General features: G+C 36.6%; 1 protein-coding gene across 2 annotated transcripts in view; it reads left to right on the plus strand.

Annotated features, from left to right (window-relative positions):
* The window catches only part of GNAI1 (G protein subunit alpha i1), an 86,914-nt gene that overhangs the window by 44,227 nt on the left and 17,574 nt on the right, over positions 1–25,113 (plus strand). For both annotated transcript variants that reach the window (XM_024738096.1, XM_024738095.1), the window contains exons 3-6: positions 7,961–8,003; positions 8,098–8,239; positions 17,563–17,720; positions 21,220–21,348. In XM_024738096.1, the coding sequence (XP_024593864.1) occupies positions 7,961–8,003; positions 8,098–8,239; positions 17,563–17,720; positions 21,220–21,348 (472 nt within the window). The remainder of the gene's footprint in view (positions 1–7,960; positions 8,004–8,097; positions 8,240–17,562; positions 17,721–21,219; positions 21,349–25,113) is intronic.

Below are 25,113 nucleotides of genomic sequence, written 5' to 3' on the forward strand. Positions count from 1 at the left end.
ATAGATAGGAGAGTTAAGCTGTCTTTTAATAAGCTATTTGCAGAAATGTAAAACAATATTACTTGTCTCACTTTCAGGGGGAGGAGGGAAATATAAATATTTCATAAAAATAATAGTTTGTTATAGCTCGTCAGCAACTTAATCACTATAATAATTCTGATCGCAATCAAGAAAAAAGGAGGAGACCTTTCTTCTACCTCCCTTGTTCTCAGAATCCCTTGGAGGGATTGTTGTAACACAGACTGCTGGGCCCCACTCCCCGACTTTGAGTCAGTAAATTCTGGGTGGGACCTGAGAATATACATTTCTTAAGTGTTGCTGATACTTAAGTGTTGCTGATCATGCTTTGAGAACCACTGTTCTAGCTGTTTCTTTGGGTTTATTGGACGAACCTGATTAAGCTGCCATTTGAGGAAAGATAAGTAGTACAGGTGTAGAGATCATGGCTGGAAGTGTCCTTAGTTGTCAGAAATTTGGGAATTAATTAAAAATTAAGCAGAAGAGCATGTCAAGAATTATTCAGTACCTGAGACTTTACCCTACTTACAAACGAACAAGTTAGCTTACCCCAGTTTCATTTTTCTTTTTTTTTTGGGGGGGGAGGGGCGTACACCACGCGGCTCGCAGGATCTCAGTTCCCCAACCAGGGATCGAACCCGTGCCCATGGCAGCGAGAGCATGGGGTCCTAACCACTGGACTGCTGGAGAATTCCCACCCCAGTTTCATGGTTGCTGGCAGAAGACATGAGAGGCCTGGTTCAGAGACAAAAATGACTTTATTATAGATAGCAATTGCAGTTGCCAGAGTATCAGCCTTTATGGCGATTTACCCAGCCCCAGTTCCCTAAGGGCAACACGAAGAGAGCCGTGGCTGCACAAGCAATGGGTTATGTTGCAGTAGAGGAGCCCTTAAGTTGGGGATCCCCAGTATTTTTTTCATAATGTGCAGTAAGCCCACCTGATCTTTGTCCCAGAGCATGTTATCTTTACGATGGTAGACAACAAACAGACCTGCTCTCTGTTCCAGAGGGAAGCATTATCTCTTGTCTTCTAAGACTATTCTCTATATAAACATCCTTGAAAAGATGGTTGAGAATAAAGGCAGTCGGTGCCTCTGCTCACATGTGTTCGGAAATGTGACAGAGACCCATGGAGAATTGTAGGGCAACATAGGAAAAGTTGAGAGCTTGTATATGTTAATTATTTACTGGTCCTTAATAGTAAACAGCTGAGCAAAAACAGGAGCACAGTTAGACTTGAGTTTTAGTGCAGTGTATGGCCCCCTGATAAAGGAAAACCTTTCCCCCCTGTGTAATTCTAAATTATTTTCACAAATGTGTGTAACTGTCATTGGGAACAAAGTTCCTTATGCTTTATAGGTCTTCTATGAACTATAAAAACAATTTTATAACATAATGTATATGAACATTTAAAAAGTAAAGTTAATATGAATTTAGTAAGACAAATAATGGTGGTTGGGTTGGCCAACAAGTTCGTTCGGGTTTTTGTAACATTACAGGAAAACCCGAACGAACTTTTTGGCCAATCCAATATAAGTCACAATAAATTGTACTCACAAGTATGACTCTTGGATTAAGGCATCCCTCTTCTACAGTGGGCTATACAATGACTGATTTTCCCACATCTTTTCTCTGTCTGAACTTCTGTAACTTTCTTTTGCAAAGCATGCAGTAATTATCATTTGACCTTTACTTGCTACAAATGCGTCATTAACCTTTGTTTTTCCTTCATTAGCTCAAGATAATTAAAGTAATACTGTTTGGCACAGGGTTAGTCCAAAACTCTTTTCGGGTCCATGTGACAGAAAGCAAACTCGTAACTGACTCATAGCTTGGAAATCAAGTTGAAATTGTCTTCAGTTCTGACTAGAGTGATATATTTTCTCCTTTTCCCAGGTCAGTCCTAGTTTATGCTTGTGCCCCCTTTAACTCTCAACAGTGTTTCCACTCTGGATGGTCAACTGTAATATGACTCCCTAAATATGACTATATCTAAAGGCTCAAGGGTTGCTGTCTGGCTTCTCTTATCCTAGTTTTCTCTCAGTGTTGCTTCCCTCTGTTTTGGCCCCATCCTTTAATGTTGTTTTCCATGATGTGATCATGGAAAATGACTTCTGTGGGCCAGATTTCACATTATGCTTTGAAGTGCTGTGATTTTTTTTTCTTGATAATCTTCACATAAAAGGCCAGGGAAAATCTCTGGCACCTAGATCTCATTCTTTTCTTGGAGGGAAAAAAAAAAAAAAAATCAGTGTATCCAAAGTGATTATTTTGTTAAGTTTTTAGTATATTTTATGTATATTATATATAAATATGTTTACATATATTAATTTGTAAAATGTTCTGTTTGATGGTTTGTATAAGATGTATAAGCATAGGGAATTTTACTCTCAAACACAGCTCGGATTGGCCTGCTGGAAACACATGGCCCTTTCTTTGGATAGGGGGTCTAGTGATTGACAGCCAAACCAGATAGAGTGATGGATGGATAGATTCTCAAGCAAGGTACAGTGTTTGGCACTTGCTTGAGTATCTCAGGACCTATAAACACAAACTCAAATATAGATCCTGAAATTCAGTTAGATAGAAGCATTCAGATGACTCAGCATTTCTTAAATTATTCTTGTTATACAAATAAAAACACTGAATTAAAATTTCTTGCAGCAAACTTGTAGACCCCGAAGCGTATACTTGTGGCCCCCAGTCCTCTATCCTTCCTTACCCTCACCGTGTGAGTCTTGAGACTCGACTCTAGAAACATTGATCTCTCAGTTCAATTAGTTACTTCTGTGGTCTCTTTGACTAGGCTGCCAGGAAAAAGCTTCCTGTGTTGCCCACAATTCTCCTTTCTTTTGTCCTACGTGGATGCTAGAGTAGTCGTGTGTGTGTAATCATCCTGGTGCGGTGTAATAGTGTGATCCCCATCTCAGACATGAATGGCTCGGGGAGTAATTTTATGGGGAGTTAATATTTGGAGAAAGGGGATCATTTGGGGGAATCTAGATTCTGCTGTTTACAGTCATTATTTTTATATCCCAGAATGTCAGATATAGCCTATAAATACATATATATTTATATAAATGTAAGTCCACAGTTTCTCACGGCTGAATAATAAAGATTTCTAGACTGTTCCCATGTTGGGGAATAATAATTAAAAACAAAGTCTTCTCCCAACCCAGAAATCATCTTCACAAAGGTAGTGGAGAAAGAAAACTTTTTTTTATTGAATGGATTGCATCACAAGCAGTCCATTAAGAGACTGCAAGACAGAAAGGTATGTCATCCACTTAACATAGCCAAGCTGATTCAACCGGTTACGTACATGTTTTCGAGATAAATGACAACTAGTCCCTAAATGAGAGGCTTTACAACACCTTATGTCACACACAGTTCATCCTAACTTTGCCTGGTAATTGAGGTAACCATCTTTTAGCTAATTGACCTTATCCAGAAGAGAAACAAACTTATCTTATGACGAGGTAGTTTTGCAACTTGGAGCAAGACCCCCACCCGAGGTAGACTCGTACCTACCTGCAGAAACTGGAAGATAGGGGTGCTATCTCCTGTGATGTTTACCTTTCAAAGAGATGGTTCTCAGGTTCTTGAGAAAGACATTCTTGATCATGAAGCTGACAAAAAAGGCCTATTTAGTTTTCAAAAGGGTATACAGTTGTCCCTTGGTATCTGCAGGGGATTGGTTCCAGGACCTGCCACAGATTCAGCTAACCTCAGACTGTGTAGTGCTGTATGAATTTATTGGGGAAAAAAAAAAAAAATCCACGTATATGTGGACCCATGCAGTTCAAACCGAGGTTGGTGAGGGTCAACTGTATATACATTTCAAAGAGAGGAGAAAGCACTTACATTTACAATTTTTCTAAAGTAAATGTCCTAAGAAAAAGGGAGGGAAATTTTCCTTTACTTTCAAGGGGGATAATTAAGCCTCTTATCTTTAATTAGTATTTGCCCTTGCATCCTCTGTATTTGCTTCTATCTTAAAAATAAGGACCTTGATCTTACTAATCTTACAGTAGCATTATGATAAACAGAAGCGACTTTAAATGCACTTGTAAATTTGGTTTTATTCCAGTTTAAACTGAACTGTAATTTAGTCTTATTGAACGTAAAAATGGTTCAGTTGTACGTAAAAGTTGGGCGTTTTTAAAAGTGGAGTAGTGGCGTCAGGAATTCAGCATAAGGTGACTTCGACAAAATCACCGTTTTAATGCCGAACAGCCTTGATGTTAGGGAGCTGAAACCAGGAAATAAATGATATAAATGTGAACCCAAGCGAAGTTGGATAAAGAATATTCTTGCGGGGGGTGGAGTATGTGTTTTCTGGGGTCAGAGGTGTTTTCTTTTTTCTTTGAAACCTCGCCACAGTTAAAATTCCAAATTTCTCTAGACTGCCCCTCAACAGAAATCAGGGGTGAGCACGATTTGATTATCATTTTTATAATGGTAACTTATATAATTCTGTTCAAGGACTTGTAATCTAGCCACAGGGTTACTTTACTTAGACCGTGATTTGTTTTTAGTCTTTCCCCTCCCTCATCCTTCTACTTGTCCTCACTTGATATATTTTGCTTTGCCGAGCCCTGTTAATAAGCGGCCCTGCGTGTGTAGCCCAGAGCCGCAGGTGGGTCCCTGTCCGTGTTACTGTGGTGATGCTCCTTTGCCCTCCCATTATCTGTGTGGTGCATTATCAGGTGCCCGGCTCCACTTCACACACCTGCTGGGCTCAGTATTTACTCTCAGATATGCAGTTTTCCATCCGCCACTTCCTCCTTAAAGAGAGGTCTGGGGGATCCCCCTCAGTGGCTTTATGGTTCCTGGCCCACTGTGGCGACACTGCACACATTCTTGCCCTGGGGAGCTACATCCTCCCTTCCCACTACCCTAAAGTCTCATTCATTTCACAGCGACCAGCTTGTCAACGGTTACTTTACAGGCCACCTAGTCACCTTGACCGTCTCAGCTTTGTGACCGCAGCGGTCCCACGCTTTGATCTTTCCTGACTGATGCGTGTTACATATTCCTTGTTTCTTCTTGAAAGAAGGGTACTCTCACTCTTTTAATCTTGCCTGTGGATTGAACTGAAAAGCAGTAGCTGCCTAGCCGAATACTGCTGGAAAATTTACCCTTTTCTCCTTTCTCCTGCCTCCACTACCCCTGAGGCGTTTTTTGTTTGTTTGTTTTGTTTTGTTTTGTTTTGTTTACAATATTGCTTCCTGTCAGTCTCTCAAACAGGACTGTGCTGACTTGAGATTTCTGGAGGACAACCTTTAACTCTTCCTGTACGCTATGTGGAAAGAATACCAGTGTTTAGAATGCTGGGACCATAACCGTGCAGCATTTCTAATTTTCCTATTAGGAGTCTCTGCATGGAAGTAAGAATTGAAAATTCTAATTATATAAACTGCTAAATTATGAAAGTTTTTTCCCCAGTATTTCTGTCTTTAGGAAATCTGGTCCACAGAGAGTACCTTGTCTAACTAGCAAAGAAATTAGGTAGAAATCCAGCCAGTAACACTGCCATCTCCACTCTTTAATATTAAACATATTTCAGGATTTTTTGGAACCTCAAACCATTGACTAGATGCTCACTGTGGAGTAAGCTCAATGTCCCATGTCACCAACTATTCTATGAGACAGGAAGTGAGTTAGAATTTAAAGATAATGTCTAACATTAGGAAAACTTGCTTTTTTCTCATTAAGATTTAAAAATTCTCATCTGCATCCATAGAGTTCAGCTGGTAACCATCTTATTCTTTACTATTTCTGATTTTCCCCTTGTACGGCTCTCAGACCTCACGAGCTTGTATCATGTGAGCCTTTCTCTGAACCTCTGAGTTGTTTCACTAACAGAATGGGCCATGGGTGGCTGGTCATCGAAGCTCACTGTGCATGTGGAATCACCACCCCGTGAATGGATGCTGGGATCTAAAATGTCCTATCGGCAAAACACGGCTGCTGCTGAGTCAACTTGCCGTGCCCTGGAAGCACAGAGGCCCCCTTGAAGATAGCCCTGCGGGAAGCTGCCGAGGGTGTGTTACTTGGGTGGGCTTCTCTTGAATTAGAGAAATGTGTGAGCCATAATGGCTACAATTGTGCTTTTCATAGAGCCAAGTATATGGCTTGTTGATTAATATATAATGGGTTGTTTATCTTGGAGTTGTTTGTATTGGCAGATGCCCTGCCAAGATTCAAAGGCTGTCTGTAGATGAATAATGCCCTCATTGTTTATTCAGTGCCTGCTTTTCTACTTAATATGCAGCTATCTTGGGAAAATTTCTTGAATATCAAATCACAAGTAAAATTTAAGCAGTTTCCCCCCCAGGTTTTCAAATAGGCCGTTTAACTATGACTTATTCTCAGATGCCTCTGATGATTTGGATGTGTGTAGCTGGAGGGGGAAGGGGAGAAGGGAATGAGGCCCAGAAGTTTGCCGTCTAACTGATCCATCACAGATAGCTTGAATACATTCAGGTACATTTCTGGTTGATTGTGTGTCTAGCACAAGTTAGCTGCTGAGCATTCAAGTAGAAAATGTTCAAAGGGAGAGGCAACAGGGATCATAGCGGGAGTGGGTCAGGAAAGACTGAGGGAAGGGGGTAGGTTTGGTGGTTGATACAGCATCACCAGTGGAGCTCTAGGAAGCAGAGCAAATTACACTTTGGCAGGAGGAACAGTATGTTAGAAGATTGGTGGCGTCATCAGCAGTAGGTGTTGTCAGTACTGTAAGTTCAGTGACACTGGAGCATAGAGCACGTAGCAGTGGCTCTGGAAAAATGGGAATGTGAGGCCTAGATAATGAAAATCCTGAGCCCTGTCTCTCAGACAGAAATAACAGCTCCATGATCTGTAGCCCTGGTCAAAGACAGTATGAAGCCAAACAGTAGACTTGTCATACCTTCCTTGTTTTGTGTCCTGTGCTCAGATGTTCACAGTATCTAGAGGGCTCTAATTTTATAAAGGGCCATTTTGTTAGTGATATTTCCGTGTTATGATGGCATAATTCTAGAGACTCAAATTGTGAGGAGGTCATCAATATGTAGAGAGTGAAGGAGAGTTTTGAGAATGGGTTTATGACAGGGAATAAAGAAAAACATAGGGGGAGACATTTCTGCCATACCACCGCATCCCCAGTGTTAGCGAAGCATGCCGGCTATGTGTCACTTGCTCAGTAATGGTGGTTGAGTATATAATGCGTGAGATAGCTATTTTATTATAACGTAATATTTAAAAATAATTTTCGTGGTTTCTTGGCACCACTGGTCTGTCCACTTCACATGAGGCAAAGGTTGAAATTATGATAGTTGGCCAGACAGTTAAACATCTTCCAGTGGGGAGCAAAATCTTGAGTAAAATTTATTTATACTGCTTCAGTGTAAGCTATAGAAGAAAGAATTTTTTTAATACTTCAGGGAATACATTAAAAACATCGATGAAAGCATTTTTTTTTTAGCTGAGTTTAAGGATTATGATGTAATAAACAGATGGGACTTATTTTTAAGAAATTTTCTGTATGTTTGGAAACCAATAAAGATCATTTTGATATAAAAAAAATTCAATCACAGATGTAAAAAAACAAACTTGGGGGAAGTGGGGGGGGAGATTGGGAGATTGGGATTGATATATACACACTACTATATATAAAATAAATAAGGGCCTACTGTATAGCACAGGGAACTCTACTCAATACTCTGTAATGACCTATATGGGAAAAGAATCTAAAAAAGAGTGGATGTATGTATATGTATAACTGATTCACTTTGCTGTACAGCAGAAACTAACACAACAGTGTAAGTCAACTATACTCCAATAAAATTTTTTAAAAAATTAACTGTAAGAGACAGAGAGAGAGAGAGTGTGTGTTGGGAGTTGGATATACATACGTGATAAAATTAGAAATCCCTCATTTATTTCCCTTTTTTTAGGTGCTGGTGAATCTGGGAAAAGTACAATTGTGAAGCAGATGAAGTAAGTAGATTTAAAACATTAAATTTTTTTATGTTTAAGTGTACTGTTCCATCAAAGGAAGTAAGCGTTAACTTTTCTCTTTTTGTCTTGTTAGAATTATCCATGAAGCTGGTTATTCAGAAGAGGAATGTAAACAGTACAAAGCAGTGGTCTACAGTAACACCATCCAGTCAATTATTGCTATCATTAGGGCCATGGGGAGGTTGAAGATAGACTTCGGTGACTCGGCCCGGGCTGTAAGTTCCTCAAGTCCTTGGAGCAGACCTGATGAGTAAAAAAACAACTTGCATGATTAACACCATATTGTATAACATAGATTTATCAACTGTCTCAGGACCAGAAGGATGGTAGTGAGTGAAGTAGGTCAGAAGCTTTAGAAGTGAGTGAACTAATATCGCAGGTTTGCATGATCTTCCCTTTAGAGCTAGAATACTTTCCTTATCCATAAGGTAATTGGGACCTCTCAATATCCATTGCAGTGTTTTCTATATAACATGGCATATTGGGCACCTGTGTATCTCCATAGCAGTTTTTAGTAGTTACTGCTGAGTTTAGTATACTGCCTACACTGGCATTCTTCAGAATTTGTTTTTATGATCTGGAGTGCTGAGATGATCTAATTATTTGCGTTCATGCCCAGACTAAAAAGCAGTCTAGTCTCAGATAATGAAAACAGTATACAAGTTTGCTGATCTCTGGAATCAGAAAATACTGGCTGTTAGAGAACATCTTTCAGAATTTCACAGCTAGGACCTTAGGAGACAAGCTAGTTTCACCTCTTTATTTTATCAGTAAAGAAACTGGAACCCAGGACATTACATGAAGGAAAGATTACCACACGGTGGTAACCAATGCAGTGTGCCTGTGCTTCCTTGTTTGGCCCAATGTGTAACTTATTTTCAGTTTGATTGGAAGTAGCCCCAGCCAGTCCATAGGGTATTTTCTTTTTCTACTTCTCCCCCAGCCCCAGTTTGCTTGCTTAATCTGTTTATTTCAAGTTTTATTATTATTTTATTATGGTTTAATTCTTCACTGATTCTTTTTTTAATAACTGATGTAAAACTTGACCTTCCCAGAAACCTTTAACTGAATCTCTAGATTAATTTTTAATATTTTTGTACAAAGTAGATTTATTATTACTGCTACTACTGTTACCCCTTTTTATAGTTCCCTTTTATTTTTATGTGTTCAATATGTGTGTGCTATCTCCCTGATAATACTGTGAAGATTTTTTGCATAGAGACCGTAACTTGTTGTCCTCTTAATCTCTGCTAGGTTTTTATTTTTACATAGAGGCTCAATTTGTGCTTAACAGGGAAAAAAATGAATGAAAGCAACAGTAGAGAACATACATTGGAGAAATCTGTAAAGCAAATCTGGTTTATTTTTTATAAGTTAATCTAATATTTCTTTATAAGTTGCTAGGCCATATTAATTTACTAAGCTTTTCCTTTTAAACAGATTAAAAAGCTTAGTGTGATGAATTAAAATTTTCAAATAGATTTCAAGATCATTTTTGATACTAATTCATAGCATTCTTCTAAATTATCTGAAATAAGATTTGATCATATCCAGACAGTTTTTGCCTTGTCAGTACTATGCATTCAGGCTGTAACTTATTCATTTATCTTTTATTCATTCAGCAAATTTTTTTTGAGCTCTTAGTCTTACACAAAAGAGAGCTACCCTATGATAAAGAATTGAATAAATTGTACTCTAATTCCAATTCATGTGTACAGTATTCTGTGTTCAGATCTTACATGTGATTATTAGAGAGAGAGGTTTTTGTAGCCTCCATTGTATGAGGTAATGATGGGTCGACGCAAGCTGCTTTTTATGAGGTCTTTTTATTTTCATATTTTTCTCTCAAGGAATATTGTCATTTTCTGTCCTTTTTGGGGCAGATTTGGGCTGTTTCAGGACTGGCTGGAAATAACTGCTCTCTCACCACAAGCTTTTTTTTAAAACTGGTTTTCTGATGCTTTGGAATCTACATGGGGGCCTGAGCTGGTCATTTTTGTTTCACTGGTTCTAGTTTCACCCACTCTTTTTAGGCTCTCTCTAGCTGTCCCTGGGTCCCTTGTTTTCTTCCTACCTTCCGACTGTTACTTCTGTTACCGTTAGCCATTGTTAACTCTTTCACATAAACACCTTCAGTCTCTCTCATTGGTTCTGATTGGTCTACTCCGTGTCTTTGTTGCCTTGCCTCTACGCAAATCTTGTTTTTCTATTTATTTTTTAATAAATTTATTTATTGGTGGCTGCGTTGGGTCTTTGTTGCTGCTTGCAGGCTTTCTCTAGTTGTGGCAAGTGGGGGCTACTCTTCGTTGTGGTGAGCAGGCTTCTCATTGTGGTGGCTTCTCTTGTGGAGCACGGGCTCTAGGTGTGCAGGCTTCAGTAGTTGTGGCACATGGGCTCAGTAGTTGTGGCGCGCGAGCTCTAGAGCGCAGCAGGCTCAGTAGTTGTGGCGCACGGGCTTAGTTGCTCCTCGGCATGTGGGATCTTCCCAGACCAGGGATTGAACCTGTGTCCTCTGCATCAGCAGGCGGGTTCTTAACCACTGTGCCACCAGGGAAGTCTGCGAATTTTAAAATACTATGAGGCTATTGAAATTGTGCTGAGGAATACAAAGATGAATTAAACATGGTTTAGACAGGAGGAGGGGACTTTGAGCTTGGTATTGGAACATGTCTTAAGAGTTTTCTAGACAAAAACAAGGAAAAAGCATTCTAGAAAGAAGAAACAGTATAGAGAAAGGCTGAATATATTTCTTTTTCTACAGTATCAATTCCTGGAAGTATTAGCCTTTTAAGTTGAAGGATAACCAGATATTTAAGTTTGATAGGTACCATAGTTTTTTCTGTTTTCAGAAAAAACACGAAGTGAATAATCTTTTCTAGCAACCGTGCATCAGTGTCAACTTTCCCAGAGTGTCATTAACTTAGATACATTAACATTTTAATTTTTTAACATCTTAGTGAAAAAATATCTTTCTTTTTTAGTTTTTATTTTCCTGATTTGTAGTGAGGTTGAGAATCTTGTCTTTTTGTGTCTCTTCTGTGGACTCCTCTTAGTATTCTTTACTCAGTTCTGTTAAATTCCTTGTCCTTTTCACACTGAATCTCTTTGAATATTAGGGATATTACTTCTTTATGTTTTACAGATGTTTTTATTCAGCATATTTCTTTTACTTTTTTGAAACAGTATTTTTCTTGTTACAGAACTTTTAATTTTCTTCAATCAGTTGTGACTTCTGTGTTTTGTGCCTTGTCAGACATTCTTCAGCTTACAGTTATTTTTTAAATATTATCTTCCTTTTTCTAAGTGGAATCTAAGTATATTTTATAATCTGATCATCTCTTGCCTACAACCATGTATTAAATACTCCATTCCTGAGTGACTTGAAAATGCTACCCTGAGCATTAAATTGAGTGTTTTTCTGAACTCCATTTTGTTTTAATTGATATATTGTTTTCTTCCCTAGCTCAGTCACTTATTTTCATAATAAGATGGAAATAATAATAACATCCACCTTACAGGGTTCTGAGAAATAATGACAAGTCTTTACTACATGCCTTGGTCATAATCGATGCTCAGTAAATGTTTGTTATTGCTGTTGTTATTTATAATGATTATACTACTATTATTTTTGTCAGAGTCACATTATTTTAGTTTCTCTTGCTTCATAGGATACTGGTATCTCGTAGGGTAAGTGCACCCGTCCCATTGTTCTTTTTTAACCAAAATATAAAGGCTATAATGCATTTCTCTTCCAGATAAACTTGGGAATCAACTTAATTCCTCACATCCCTTTTGAAACAAACAGAAAAAGCCTGTCAGTATCTTGATTGGAATTACATTTTAATATGTAGGTTAACTGGGTGAGAACTGACTAAAAGATGTAAAATTTTAAGAGACAGTGACAATTTGCTGTGGTTTGCTTCGTATTTGGCAGCTACCAGATATGCAAAGCAGATTACACATTAGTTATTTCAAATGAGAGGAAACAAAACTGTTTTCAAGGCTGGCATAGAGCAATCAAAATTTGTGCCTAATATCCTTTCAAAACTCTTAAAATGCGTGTAGTCAATCTGTGGATGACAGTTTATTGATAAATTAGATTTTGTTCTTAATAATGTACAGTTAGGGAAGTGTTGAACAGGGGCCTATCAACATGTCACTGCATCACTTAGAGTTGTGCTGCTCAGAGTGTGGTCCGTGGACAGTGCCTGCACACAGGCATGTGCACAGGTGAGTACAGAAGTAAAGGAAGCGATTAGACCAACTTTTACAGCAATTGACAGAGTAATTTATATGTTAACTCTGATAGTTTACAAAAATGTATTTATATTTTATGTCGTTTAAATGTTATTTTTCCAATAGTATTAGTTTTGAAAGATTGGAAATAAAAGAAAATGAAACAAATGAAACACAAGACAGATCTTTCATCCCAGAAAGCTTGAGAAGCACTTCCTTGGAATAAGCTGGGCTGTAAGGAACAGAAAACCTTGCCTAGAATTGACTTAAGCTCCCTTTCACCCCCAGACCTCAGCGTGCTCCTGCATAATGGCCACTTTTCTCTTCCTCTAACTTTAAAATTAATTTCATTATTTAGTTAGATTATGTCTCTGCCAGATTTGCCAGATTGCTTTTGAGAAAGGCTGTGTCAGTTTACTTTCCTAGCAGCAGTGCCTTTTCTTAGCCCTCTGGGTAGCCAACATTTGGAGTCTGACATGTTTAAAATATTGGCTAATTTATTAGTAAGTCTTATTTTAATTTAACTTGCATTTTCAATTTTTTAATATAACTGTGCAGTTTTCCATTTCTTTATTGACTGTTTTTATTTCTCTATGTTAGTGGCTTATTTTATCCTTTATTCATCTACGGATTGGAGTCTTGGTGTTTTGATTATGTATTTGCTTGTTTGTATGTACCTGTATATTAACCCTTTGTCCACTAATGCAAATGTTCTCTCACATTTGGCTTATTGCCTTTAATCTTAGGTTGTCATTTAAAAAATTTTCCCCTATTATTTCTTCCATTGTGTTTAAATTTAGAAAACCTTCTCTCAACCAAAGATTTACTGAATATTTGTGCTATTTTAAAAGTTTTTTAGGGAGTGGATTTCAACATCGTTTCTATGTTAGTTTTTTAATCCCTCGGAAACTCTGTTGTATGCATGGAATAAGGATCTGCATTATTTTTTTTCCTCTTCATATGGCTATCTAATTATTCACAAGTGTTTTTTTAATAATTGTATTCTTTCCTACTGATTTATCTTGCCACCTTTGTCATGTAAGTTCACATTTGGGATTTTCTCCCCGTTGATCTGCATTAATACTAGATGTTCTACATATTGTATGTAGACTTTTAATATCTGATCATTTCAGCTCTCTGTCCCCAGTATTCTTTTTCAAAATGTTTCTAGTTATTTCTACTTATCATTTTTCCAGATGAATGTTTGAATTATTTATAGTAGTAGTCTGGTTTATCGTTGAGAACTAAGATGAAGAAGTTCTAATATTATGTTGTTTTTGATTCTGAGAAATACTGATTTATATATGTGACAAAGTGATACTAACCTTCATTTGAAATGTATTATATGCCTCCAGCACAGTATTTTTCTGCTTTGCTCAGTTCATGTATTATTTATTACATGTTTGTCTATCTTTTCACAATAGGTTCTATTGTGCATACAAAGAACAGTTTAATGTTTATTTTATTAATTTGAAAATTAAAGCTATAGTTATAAGATTCATATATATATACATAAAAGTTATATTTGTGTAACATACTTATTATAATTTCTCTTCTTGACATAATGAAGCTCATGCTCACTGCAGTTTAGTCAAAAATTTTGCCGTCTGCAATTTAGTTAAAATTAATTTAGATGATTTTACTTTTTTCCCCCACCCCTTCCCCCTTAAGCAGTGTTATGGGGGAAAAAAAGAAAAACAACTTCCTCTTTCCTTGCCTCAGTCATTTTTACTTTGGTTACAGTTGTGTTTTTAGAGAAAAAAAGTTTTACATTTGTTTATTTCTTAAAGCAATTCTTTAACATCTGGGATTAGCACCAGCTGCCGTGGAGAGGTGACTTCACTAAAGTTCTCAAGATTTCCTTACCAGTACACTAACTTTGGTGAAAGCAGTATAACTGGCTTAAATTTATAGGAGTGGGGCTTCCCTGGTGGCACAGTGGTTGAGAGTCCACCTGCCAATGCAGGGGACACGGGTTCATGCCCCGGTCCGGGAAGATCCCACATGCCACGGAACGGCTGGGCCCGTGAGCCATGGCCACTGAGCCTGCGCGTCCGGAGACTGTGCTCCACAACAGGAGAGGCCACAACAGTGAGAGGCCCGCGTACCGCAAAAAAAAAAAAAATTTATGGGAGTGATTGTACTACAGCTCTAGAAATGTGGTAGATTAAATATGACAGTAATTCTCATTGTATGTGGTGTTCGGTATTGTTGCCTGATGTTATTAATGAAATAATTATCCTAAACCATTGAAACTAAGGATTTCTGTACCTGTATCAATCATGACATCAGTACATTATCCCTGTGGTCAGAAATCCAAAGGTGCACTATTTTTTTTGACACTCCTTTATCATATTACTTAGACTCTATTGTAGAAGGGCTTTCTGATGTTTTCTATTGAAACACTCATCTAGCCTTTGCTTAACAATTTCAGTCTCTCACTCTCCCTCCTTTTTTTGTGTTTTTGGATAGCTTTGGTTGTGAAAAAGTGTTCTTACTGAATTGAAATCTGGTATCTTTTGCCCTCAGAATTCTTTTTTTCTGTTCTGTGCCTAAGCACAAAGTCAGTTCTTTCTTACCGTTGATGATTCCTGATATATCAGAAGACAGCCATCATGGTCCCTCAAAGTCCTCTCTTCCCCACAATTCTCACAAAATAGGTGACGGCTTCAAATAAAATGTGTTGTCACTAACAGGTGCTCCCTGACCATCACTGTGTGAGAAGAGGCTATTATGTGTCTCTTGACAGGATAGCATTTTGTATCTCCTTTCTGAGTTCCCCAAACATGCAGTTATATGAACTAGAATTTACATTCTTTAAACCATCTTATTTTCATTTAGTTCTCAGTCATATGAAAACATACTGACTCGGCTACATCCGAGGATTTTTTCCCTTGCTACTTGCAAATAATTGCCTGGCAAATAAATTTCTTTTTAACACTGCAGAAAGAGTTCCTGTAAACTGCTTTACTTACCTATAGCCCTTTAGTAATCCCTACCCTTTTTCGACACCATGTCATACTGTTTTAGTACACTCAAGTTTGTCTTTCTTTCTTAAATGTTCTTAAGTAACATTTTAAATGAATCTTGAAAAGACTTCAGTCCATGACAAGATAGGGTTATTGTCACCATTCTGCAGTTGTCAGATTTATCTTGTCTTAGGCAGTGGCTGCTTAGTAATTGTTGACTGATGCGTGGGGTTGGGCGACTAATTACCTGCGGAACTTTAAATATATTGCACGGTCTATGTCTCAGGTTCTTTTTAAACAAAACAAAACATTAGGTAGAATAATTTCTAAAGTACCTCCCTGCTTAAATTTATTACTTAAAGCTCATCTGCAGACATCTGAATGTCCTGCTAATGACATGGAGAGGAATATTCCAGTTCGTTTTTTAAGGAAAAGAGGCTTCTTTACATTTTGTGAAGAGGAGACATTTTTGAATGCCGCAGTTTATAAATAGAGCTTCTACAGTTTCCCAGGTCTCTTCTTCAGGCTTCTTTCCTGGAAAGTTTGAAGAGAACGTGATCTTATGACCCATATCAGAGGGCATTAGTATTTTCTGTCAACACATTTTATGGAGATTGAATAAATATAATGAAAGCTCATTTTAAAGCTCACTTAAGTGAAAAGCACTTTTCTAAAATGGTTGGAGAAAAGTATGTTTGATGTCACTTAAAAATAAAAATAACCAAATTTAGAAATTTCTCATGTAAGTCATTATTTGGAAAATTGAGTAACTGTTTACTGGAATTCGGTAAATGGTGCTAAAAATGACTTGAAATTGTGTTTTGTTGGGGTTTATTAAGGACATGGTACAAGTGTTACTTGCTTGCATGCATTTCTCTTGTGATTTACTAAAAAGGGAAACATATGCTTGAATAATAACGTTCCCATGCTGAGTGACTTAATTATTTCTCACGATGGGTTCCATCTGAAAAGAAAATGTTTCACAAACTGGCAGTAAATGAATTTATATTGTCAGCTAGTACCCTCTGCTAGCCTGTGTCACCAAATGCTTCCCTTCTGTATGCCTTATCATAATGTGTGCCATCACTTTATAAAGAGCTACTACACCACATTGGAAAAAATGCCCCTAGAGAAAAATTATGGACTGTATCCAGTTAACATAAAGCTGCATATCTCAGGCCAGAAAGAATCTTTGTGAAGATGGTAACTTCACATATCCCTTACTTTTGTATTAACTGTGTTATTACCTGAAGACTCGAGTTGTGTTATAGAGCACTGTAGCTACTACCTATACGTGGCTACTGAGTATTTGACATGTGTCGACTTGAGATGCATTGTCCGTATAAAAGAAACACCACATTTCAAAGACTAAATACCTATAGTAATATGAAATATCTCAAGTTTATATTGATTACATTTTGAAATGATATTTTATATACAGGTTAAATAAAATATATTGTTACAGTTAATTTTACTTTTTTTTTTTTTTTACACTTTTTAAAACGTGCTATTAGAAAATTTAGAATTGCGTCAGTGGCTCATATCTCTTTTGGACAACACTGACCTAGTGGGCTTGATTAACTATGGATCAGAATAACTAAATATTGTAGCCTCAAAACTTAAGCAAAATTTAATTAAATTTATGTGTAGTATTCCTTCATTTAAAAACTTTGCATGCTCTCTTCTATATGTGTCATGAGTATTTCTACTCCAGAGCTGTGTTTATTTTGTTTCCTTGCCTGGATTAGCAAACAGCTATCCCCATCTCCTGGCCCATTGATTTTAAGGTATACATACTTTAAGGTCTTCTGAAAAATCTCACACCATTCTGTGGAACTATTCTTGCTTTATCCCACATTGATTTCTCCCTTCTCTGAACTTATTTTGCATCTGTGAAGTATATCACAAAGCTAACATTTAATTAGATTCTAAAAATAACCTCTAATGGTGTTAATGTGTTTTTTAGATTAGAAACATTTTGGTAAGGGAGAGGCAAAGCATACATTCTTCTGTTTTCTCAGAAGGGTACAACAGACTGTCAGTGGGTAGTTGGTTAATATATTCTCTCATGAGCTGCAAGTGTCGTCATTCTTTCAGCTCCTTAGTGCCTTGATAGCTGTTACTAATATCACAAAACATGGACTCATGATTTAAGATTATGCTTTTTTGATTAAGCCAATTTTTTAAGTGGTTCTTTTAGAGAAATCCAAGTTATGACACCAATAAAAGGCATAAAGGAAATTCACTATTGCACTTTTTGTAATCTATAATATACTTTATCTGTAGTGTCTGCCTTTTTACTTTTTAAATAAAAATGGACTTTGAATCTTCAGGACGATGCCCGCCAACTCTTTGTGCTTGCTGGCGCTGCTGAGGAAGGTTTTATGACTGCAGAACTTGCTGGAGTTATAAAGAGATTGTGGAAAGACAGTGGTGTACAAGCCTGCTTCAACAGGTCCCGAGAGTACCAGCTTAATGATTCTGCAGCATAGTAAGTAATCATAACTTCAGAACTACACTATCATGAATAATTACTTGGAAGTCAGGTATACCTCCAGGTCACTTTTAATGCAGAGTTGGCTGACACATTCTTATACAACTCAGGATATTTAGGATGACAGTATTTCAAAACTTCTGTCTTTTTTACGTGTGTGTGTGTGTGTGTGTGTGTAGGTAGCAAGGCTCATATTTCCCTTGTGTTCAAAAGTTGTCTCAAGGGACTCATGTAACTAATTGAAACATGCAGAATGGAGCTGTTTCCAGTATATTTCCAAGAAAGTAATTGGAACTTGCCAAAATTCACTCTGAATTTGGGTGTATCTCTAGTTTACCTGGGGCTAGCCAAAGGGGAGGGTAACTGATTTGTGTGCTTTTTGTTTACTAAGTGCCTGAGAAGTTACTTGTCCAGTGACAGACACAGAGTACTCAGTGACACAGAGTACTCAGGTAAATGATTTAGTTGAAAGTTGTCAACTGTATGTGCCCTGTTGCATTGGACATTGTTTACAGATATCTAAGTCTAGTTTTTTAGAAGAAAAACCTGCCCTGATTTTCCAGGTGGTGGCTCCAGAAAAGTCTATAAAGGAAGTTTTGATAAAACCTAATCAGGGAGCTTTCTGTTTGATGATCCACGTAGAATTTAAAAAAAAAAAAAAAAAAATCAAGGATTTGTGTCCGTTACTTGGCGCACACACTCAGAAATGTCAAAGATGATATGACTAGAAACATGTGCCTTGCACTCATTTTACTTTCCAAACTTACTCAGTTTTCTTGACAGAGCTGTTGGCTCTTAGGAACACAAGTGAGGATTAAATAGAAGATGACAGGTATTAGAAGGTCCAGGTAAATACACCTAGTTTGCCACAGTGGAAAACCAACGGGTTGTGGCTCCTGAGGACCGTATTATCGTATAGCATGTCATGTATTGCACGTCAGAGTACTCAGTGTTAGGTAAATGATTTAGTGTGAATGAATAAGTAATACAAATTACTGTGTAACCCGTCACAGTTTTTATAGTGCTATATTTCTCAATATGTATTTTTAGTGTTTTACAAGTGTATAAACATATAAATTATTACATACATAGTTTATATATGTGTATGTAACATCTTCTTATCGCTGTGTAGCCCATCTCTCCAACTGGTGTCCTCACTTCTACAAGGAAATAGTCTTCGACTCAATGCGTAGGCCTTTGACTCCCTGTTAGGTATTCGTGATGTGATGTATTTTTTTCCATACTACTCACAGATTTACATTTATTTTGAGGTGATTTGACTTATGTTGCGACTGTTTGATTCTTTTTTATCTTTGCCACTGCACTGTAAATTCAGGAAGGTCTGTTTTTTCCCAGTGTTGTATCTCCATTGCCTGATACGTGGTCATCACGCAACATGCCCTTAAATTAGTAAACCAAACTTTACAGAAGCCAGAAGAGAAAATTAGAAAAAAAATTCTTAGGGCAAGGACACAGCTCTTAGTGCACCATACTTGCTTTGGCACCACCAGAACCTGCAGAAAGATCTAAGTGCAAGTCACTCACGGTGAGAAGGTTTCTCTGAGCTGAGCCCAGCAAGGGGAACTATTTGAATAATTAAGGGGTGGTTCTTAGGGACAATAGATTGAAGTTCCTTTCCCCCTATCTTTCTGGACCCCCCTCAGTATATTTACCAAGACCCTTTTTCCTGTGCACAGTGCTTGGACACGCTCTGAAAGAAACGTGTCACTTTGGCTCCCCGTTATTTCACTACTGGTCGTTCTGATCTTAAGATGGCAATAATGGAGCCATTTTTCAAGAATGAAGGAAATCATAAAAATCTTTTTTCCCTGTGGTAGTTACAAGCTATCTTGATTTCTGAATTCTTGACCGGAGATAGGGGATGCTGCCAAGCTGCCCATTATGACCATCTAACCACCAGTTTACATTTTAAATTTGTGATCTTTTAAAACAATTGAAGTTTTTCACAGTGCCTGTTTTTCCTTTTTGTCTTGTTGAAATATAAATGTGCATTATTTTTAGAGGCTAATAGAACTATAGCAGTTTTAAGCAAAGAAATGTACATAGAAGTAATCAGTAAATTTTAAATAAGAATAGCTCACTATTTCAAAGGGACAATTAGTAAAATCTAGCCATGGCCTGTTTGTTTGTTTTTTAAGTCAGGTTTTCTTACAATAAGGTGAATGTTATATATATGGAACTAAAAACACAGATGAAGTACTAGGGGATTATCACCAATGCAGTAATACATTGATTATTTTAAATTCAGTAAATATAATACAGATAACTCAAGCTATCATATCCATGTATTCTGGTATCAGCTTCTGGTATCAGCATCACATACATAGACTTAACTGTCTAAAACATTTTGATTACTAATTCACAGGATAGCCTTCCAACCCCATCTCCAGAAATAAAATATTTATCGAGCTCCTTTTGTTTGTAAGACCCCATTCTAAATGGCTAAGGAACAGTTTCAGAGGATAACATCAATTAAAGTTGCAAAAGTTGGTGCCTCTCTATAATAAACCTAGAGTATCGTCTAAATTATCTTGGACTCTTCCACTCTAGTATTAGAAAACACTCCAGTGATGCTCCCCACATTCAACTGACCTTAGGATTAATTCCATGCATAGCCTACTAGTGGACTTACTTTCTGAGATACAAGACGTGACTCTTCCTACCTCCACACTGTTCTACTGCTTTTCCTGATGTGAGTGACATTCCCTTTTATCCGTTGCACCTGTCAGATTTCTATTTATACCCTTCACTATCCATGAAGCCCTCTTGAACCACTCAGGTTCACCTTAATCTCTCCATACCTGGACTGTAACATTATTGATTCTACTACATAAGTGGACACAAAATGAAAGAATTGCATGGTACGACACCACTACATTTTTATAGCACAACGTATTTTGCATCATTGGCAGAAAGTGTTGAATGAGTGACTGAAATCAATGAGAAGTAAAATATCAAAACTGATTCATAGAGGCAGTAAAATGTAGAGTATAGGAAGGAGCATGTGTCATGTTTTCCTGTATGTTACTTAAGGTTGGTTGAAAAGGAACAATATTGAATTCAGCCTTTGGCCAGAGGTTTCCTCACTACTTAGGAAGGCTTTCTGATTTCTCAACAAACGAATAATGTCTGGAACATAAACACAGTGCTACATCAAAGAAGTGTAATAAAGAGTTTTAAGGGACAAATTCATAGTGTGCCATGAGTTTGGATATTCATAAAGTTATTACTTTGTTTTCTTTTCCAACAAGGAGAATTACTAAAATATTTAAGGAACTTTGTGGCTGGAGAAGTATAAAAATTTTCATTTCTGTGAGAGTTGTGTAAGATATAGACTTAAAATTACATCATTCCACAGAAATATAAAAACTTCAGTAATCTGGAGTATTGCATGCATCAGAATGTTTTACTCTTTGGTTTAGATGATCTTTATTGACAGTGTTAGCTGTTAGCATATTGTTGTTTATTTTTGCAGCTATTTGAATGACTTGGACAGAATTGCACAACCAAATTATATCCCAACTCAACAAGATGTTCTCAGAACCCGGGTGAAAACTACAGGAATTGTTGAAACCCATTTTACTTTCAAAGATCTTCATTTTAAGTGAGTATCTTCAAAACATATGATTTATGAATTTAGATACAGAACACATTGTTTAAGGAAGAAAAGGTATACTAATAAAATTTTAAAATGTTTAGAGTTTGAAATTACAAAAAATGTTTCACACCTGATTGGACAAAAGAATTTTGGTCTGAAAGAGGTCAAGAAACATTCAGGAGGAATATTTATATTTTTATTTAAGAAAAAATAGCCACGCAAATTCCTTTTGCCTATATTTTTCACAGTGACTTAAATAAAAATAGTTTTTGGCTTTTATTTTTAAAAGAAAGTACTGCTCTAATATTTTATATTTTGGGAAAGTGTTGCCATCCAGTTTTAGGTTTCACTGATAGAATATATGCTTATTTATGGAAATATTTTTAAAAGTTACCTTTTTAAAAATTTTCATGAAGATTTTTATTTATGCAAACTCATGTTTGTACTATTTCATGATGAAAAATGTTCATTTAATTTACAGTGTACTATAACTTAAGTCTGAACAGAGAAGCACTAAGTGGTAGCCTTTAGAATGAAAGGGAATCTGGAGTTCATTTTGTCTAGTCCGCTCATTGTATAATGAACTGGGCTGAGGGAAGTTCATTTAAACATTACATTCAGATTTACAGAACTATGTTTTTCTTTTTCCAATAAGTAACAGTTTTCAAAGTATGAGAAAAACTGCTGAATTTTGCTTCAGTTAACTCCAGTGCTCTGAAACAGTATGATAGTAAAGGAGAATTTCTGAAACCATCTTAAAGAAAGGCTCCTAGTGAAAGATTGAAAACAGATATTCATCAGCTCACCTCGTAAAGAAGCTCAATATTACAAGTTGTGGGGAGCACAGCTAAATATATGCAACTATACCTCTGATTCTCTCCATAAGTATTTTAAATATAATACATTTGTTACTATCATTTATCACTACATTATCCCACATTCAGTGATTAATGTAATTAAGTTTTCCAGAAAACTAAAATTTAATTTCAGTTTTCCCTGGCAGCTTCCCTCCAAAAAAACAAACATTGCCCTGCTTTCTTAAACAGAGATCGATCATAATTAGTTTATCTGACCGTGTAACTTTTGGTACTGTAACATGATACTGTTTTGCATTTGCTTTTAATTTTTTTCTGTTTTCTTTTTTTTTGCTGTCAGTGGGCTTTTTTTTTTCCTTTCCCTGCTGGTATGATCTCTTATTGAAATCTTATAGTTTGCTTCCTATTTGGAGAATATTAAATAACCAAACTGAGGAATATTAAAATAGTATTATTTGAAATAATCTGATTTGTCTTATTTGATAACTGTTGCCAGATGTATTTAAAAATTATAAAGTGATTTTAATTATAAGGAAATTCACTATTAGATTTTAAGCTTTTTTGGGTCTTTTTTTAATCCTAGTACACCTTAAATTCTGATTTTTTTTTTTGGTTTTTATTTACCTTGCTTTAAGACCATATTCTATAGCAAATTTAAATTGTTACGTTCAGATGATGACTTTATTCTAACCATGAAGTTTCAGGAGAAAATGCATGGGGTTAGGGTTAGCAAGTAAGGATTCTGGACGTAGGCCCCTGGTTAGGTAAGGGCAAACTTGTTTAAGATTCTTAACAGACTGTTCCAATCTTGCTCATTGTCAGAGGTTTATACGTAAAATGGTTACTGTCTATAAAAGGAAACATAGAGGCGTGAGCTCTGTAAATGATGGGAAACGGCAAAGGTAAGTGTCACATCAATTATTTGGTGCTTTGGGCAGTCTAACTGTGCAAAATTCAGTTTCGTTCTTCAGTAGATGCGCCCTAAACATTTGCTTCCAGACCATACACTTCACTTCCAGCCTAGGTTTCTCAAAGTTGCCATTTCAACATCAGGAGTTGTCTGTCATCATGATCCTTCCAGGAAGTCCACTTACCTTGCTCTATTTAGTCTCCTTGGGTGAGGTGAAATTTCACAGGATGTTTTTAGTTACTGTTTTCACTTGCTGACTCACAGATAAACATAGGTCTGTCAGGAACTTCAAATAAACTTTGTCTTATTTTGGATTTGAATTCTGTTAAATTACTATCATTGCTAACATATGGTTTCAACTTTGCTTTTTATATATTAAGTGAGCCTCAGAAGAATGAGGGCAAAAATATACTTAGAATAATTCTACTGGAAACTCGAGTGTGCTTATCATTTTGTGTGTTTTGTGGTATAAATTCATTGTCTGATTTTTAACTGCTGATATAAAATTTCAGTTTCACTTATTTTGTGGTATGGGAATTAACAAATTCAAATTGAGGCAATAAGGCATTATAACTTAATATATATTATCACCTCTGTGACTAGGCATTTATGGAAAGTGTCTATGAGGATTATTTTGCTTTAAAGGAATAACAGTTTTATCTTGTTATATTTTTGCTGAATATAGAATTAAAGCATCCCTTCTATTAGAAAATCATCATAACATGTTTCTATTCCTTTTCTTTAGTAATGTAATGTGCAGTTGGTTTTGGGGTGGAATGTCATTTATGGGGTTGGTATTTATATATGGTCAACTAGAATTGTCTCAGCCTTGGTCACAGTGGAATTAGATGACAGTCTGAGGGTAAGACAGCATAGCCCAGGATAGCCAATATATCCCCTTCCATCTTCCCTCCCTCCCCTTGCTCCCTCTAAAAAGAGAAACCTAAGAAAATGCAATTTCACTCACTATTTGATACTAGTCAAAAGTCTCATCTTTTCATATGAAGGAGAACATACTATAATCTTGCTTTGTTTTGGGTTAAAGAAATAGAAGTTCAGAATTTGAAGATAATTCTCTATTTGTGAAATAGTGAAAATGCTCTGTGCACAGTCTGATCCTTTGTTATATTAGTTCTTAGTCATTTTTGCTCTTTGACTTATGAATTAGGCCAGTGATTCTGAAAATGTGGTCCCCAGATCAGCAGCATCAACTTACCCACCTGGTGATTCTAATGCACACTAAAGTTTGAGAAGCAGTGGCTTAGATTAAAGGTTCTTTATGACCAGTATATGAATGACCCTCATTCATTTCTACATTAAATAAATTGAAGATTTCTTGTGTATTCATATTACTTGATTATCAAGTTAAAGTGCTTTTATATTTAACATTCCCACAGCATAACTGGAAGGTCTAGATCTTCAACATGGTAAAACTAACCTATTATTGATCCATTTATTTTTGTGTATGGTGTTAGACAATGTTGTAATTTCATTCTCTTACATGTAGCTGTCCAGTTTTCCCAGCCTCACTTATTGAAGAGACTGTCTTTTCTCCATTGTATATTCTTTCCTCCCTTGTCATAGATTAATTGACCAACGGTGTGTGGGTTTATCTCTGGGCTTTCTATCCTAGTCCATTGATCTATAGTTCTGTTTTTGTGCCAGTACCATACTGTTTTGATGACTGTAGCTTTGTAGTATAGTCTGAAGTCAGGGAGTCTGATTCCTCCAGCTCTGTTTTTCTTTCTCAAGATTGCTTTGGCAATTCGGGGTCTTTCATGTTTCCAGATAAATTTTAAAGTTCTGTGAAAAATGCCATTGGTAAAAAATAGTTGATTGAAAGTGTTTTGAAAGTTATTGATTGAAAGTGTTTTAAAATATTCTGTAGACACTGTTCATTCTTTCATTCAACAAATGTTTATGAAGTGCGTGTGTTTGTCCAGTGGATGGGATATAACGTGGCCAAAACAAAGTCTTTGCCTTTATGTTGTTTTAGGGATGGGGGAGGAGAGGAGATGAAATAACTATTTAGGATTCGGGGGGTGA

The sequence above is a fragment of the Neophocaena asiaeorientalis genome, unplaced genomic scaffold (genome assembly GCF_003031525.2).
Source record: "Neophocaena asiaeorientalis asiaeorientalis breed wild unplaced genomic scaffold, Neophocaena_asiaeorientalis_V1.1 scaffold170, whole genome shotgun sequence".
Classification (NCBI taxonomy): domain Eukaryota; kingdom Metazoa; phylum Chordata; class Mammalia; order Artiodactyla; family Phocoenidae; genus Neophocaena; species Neophocaena asiaeorientalis.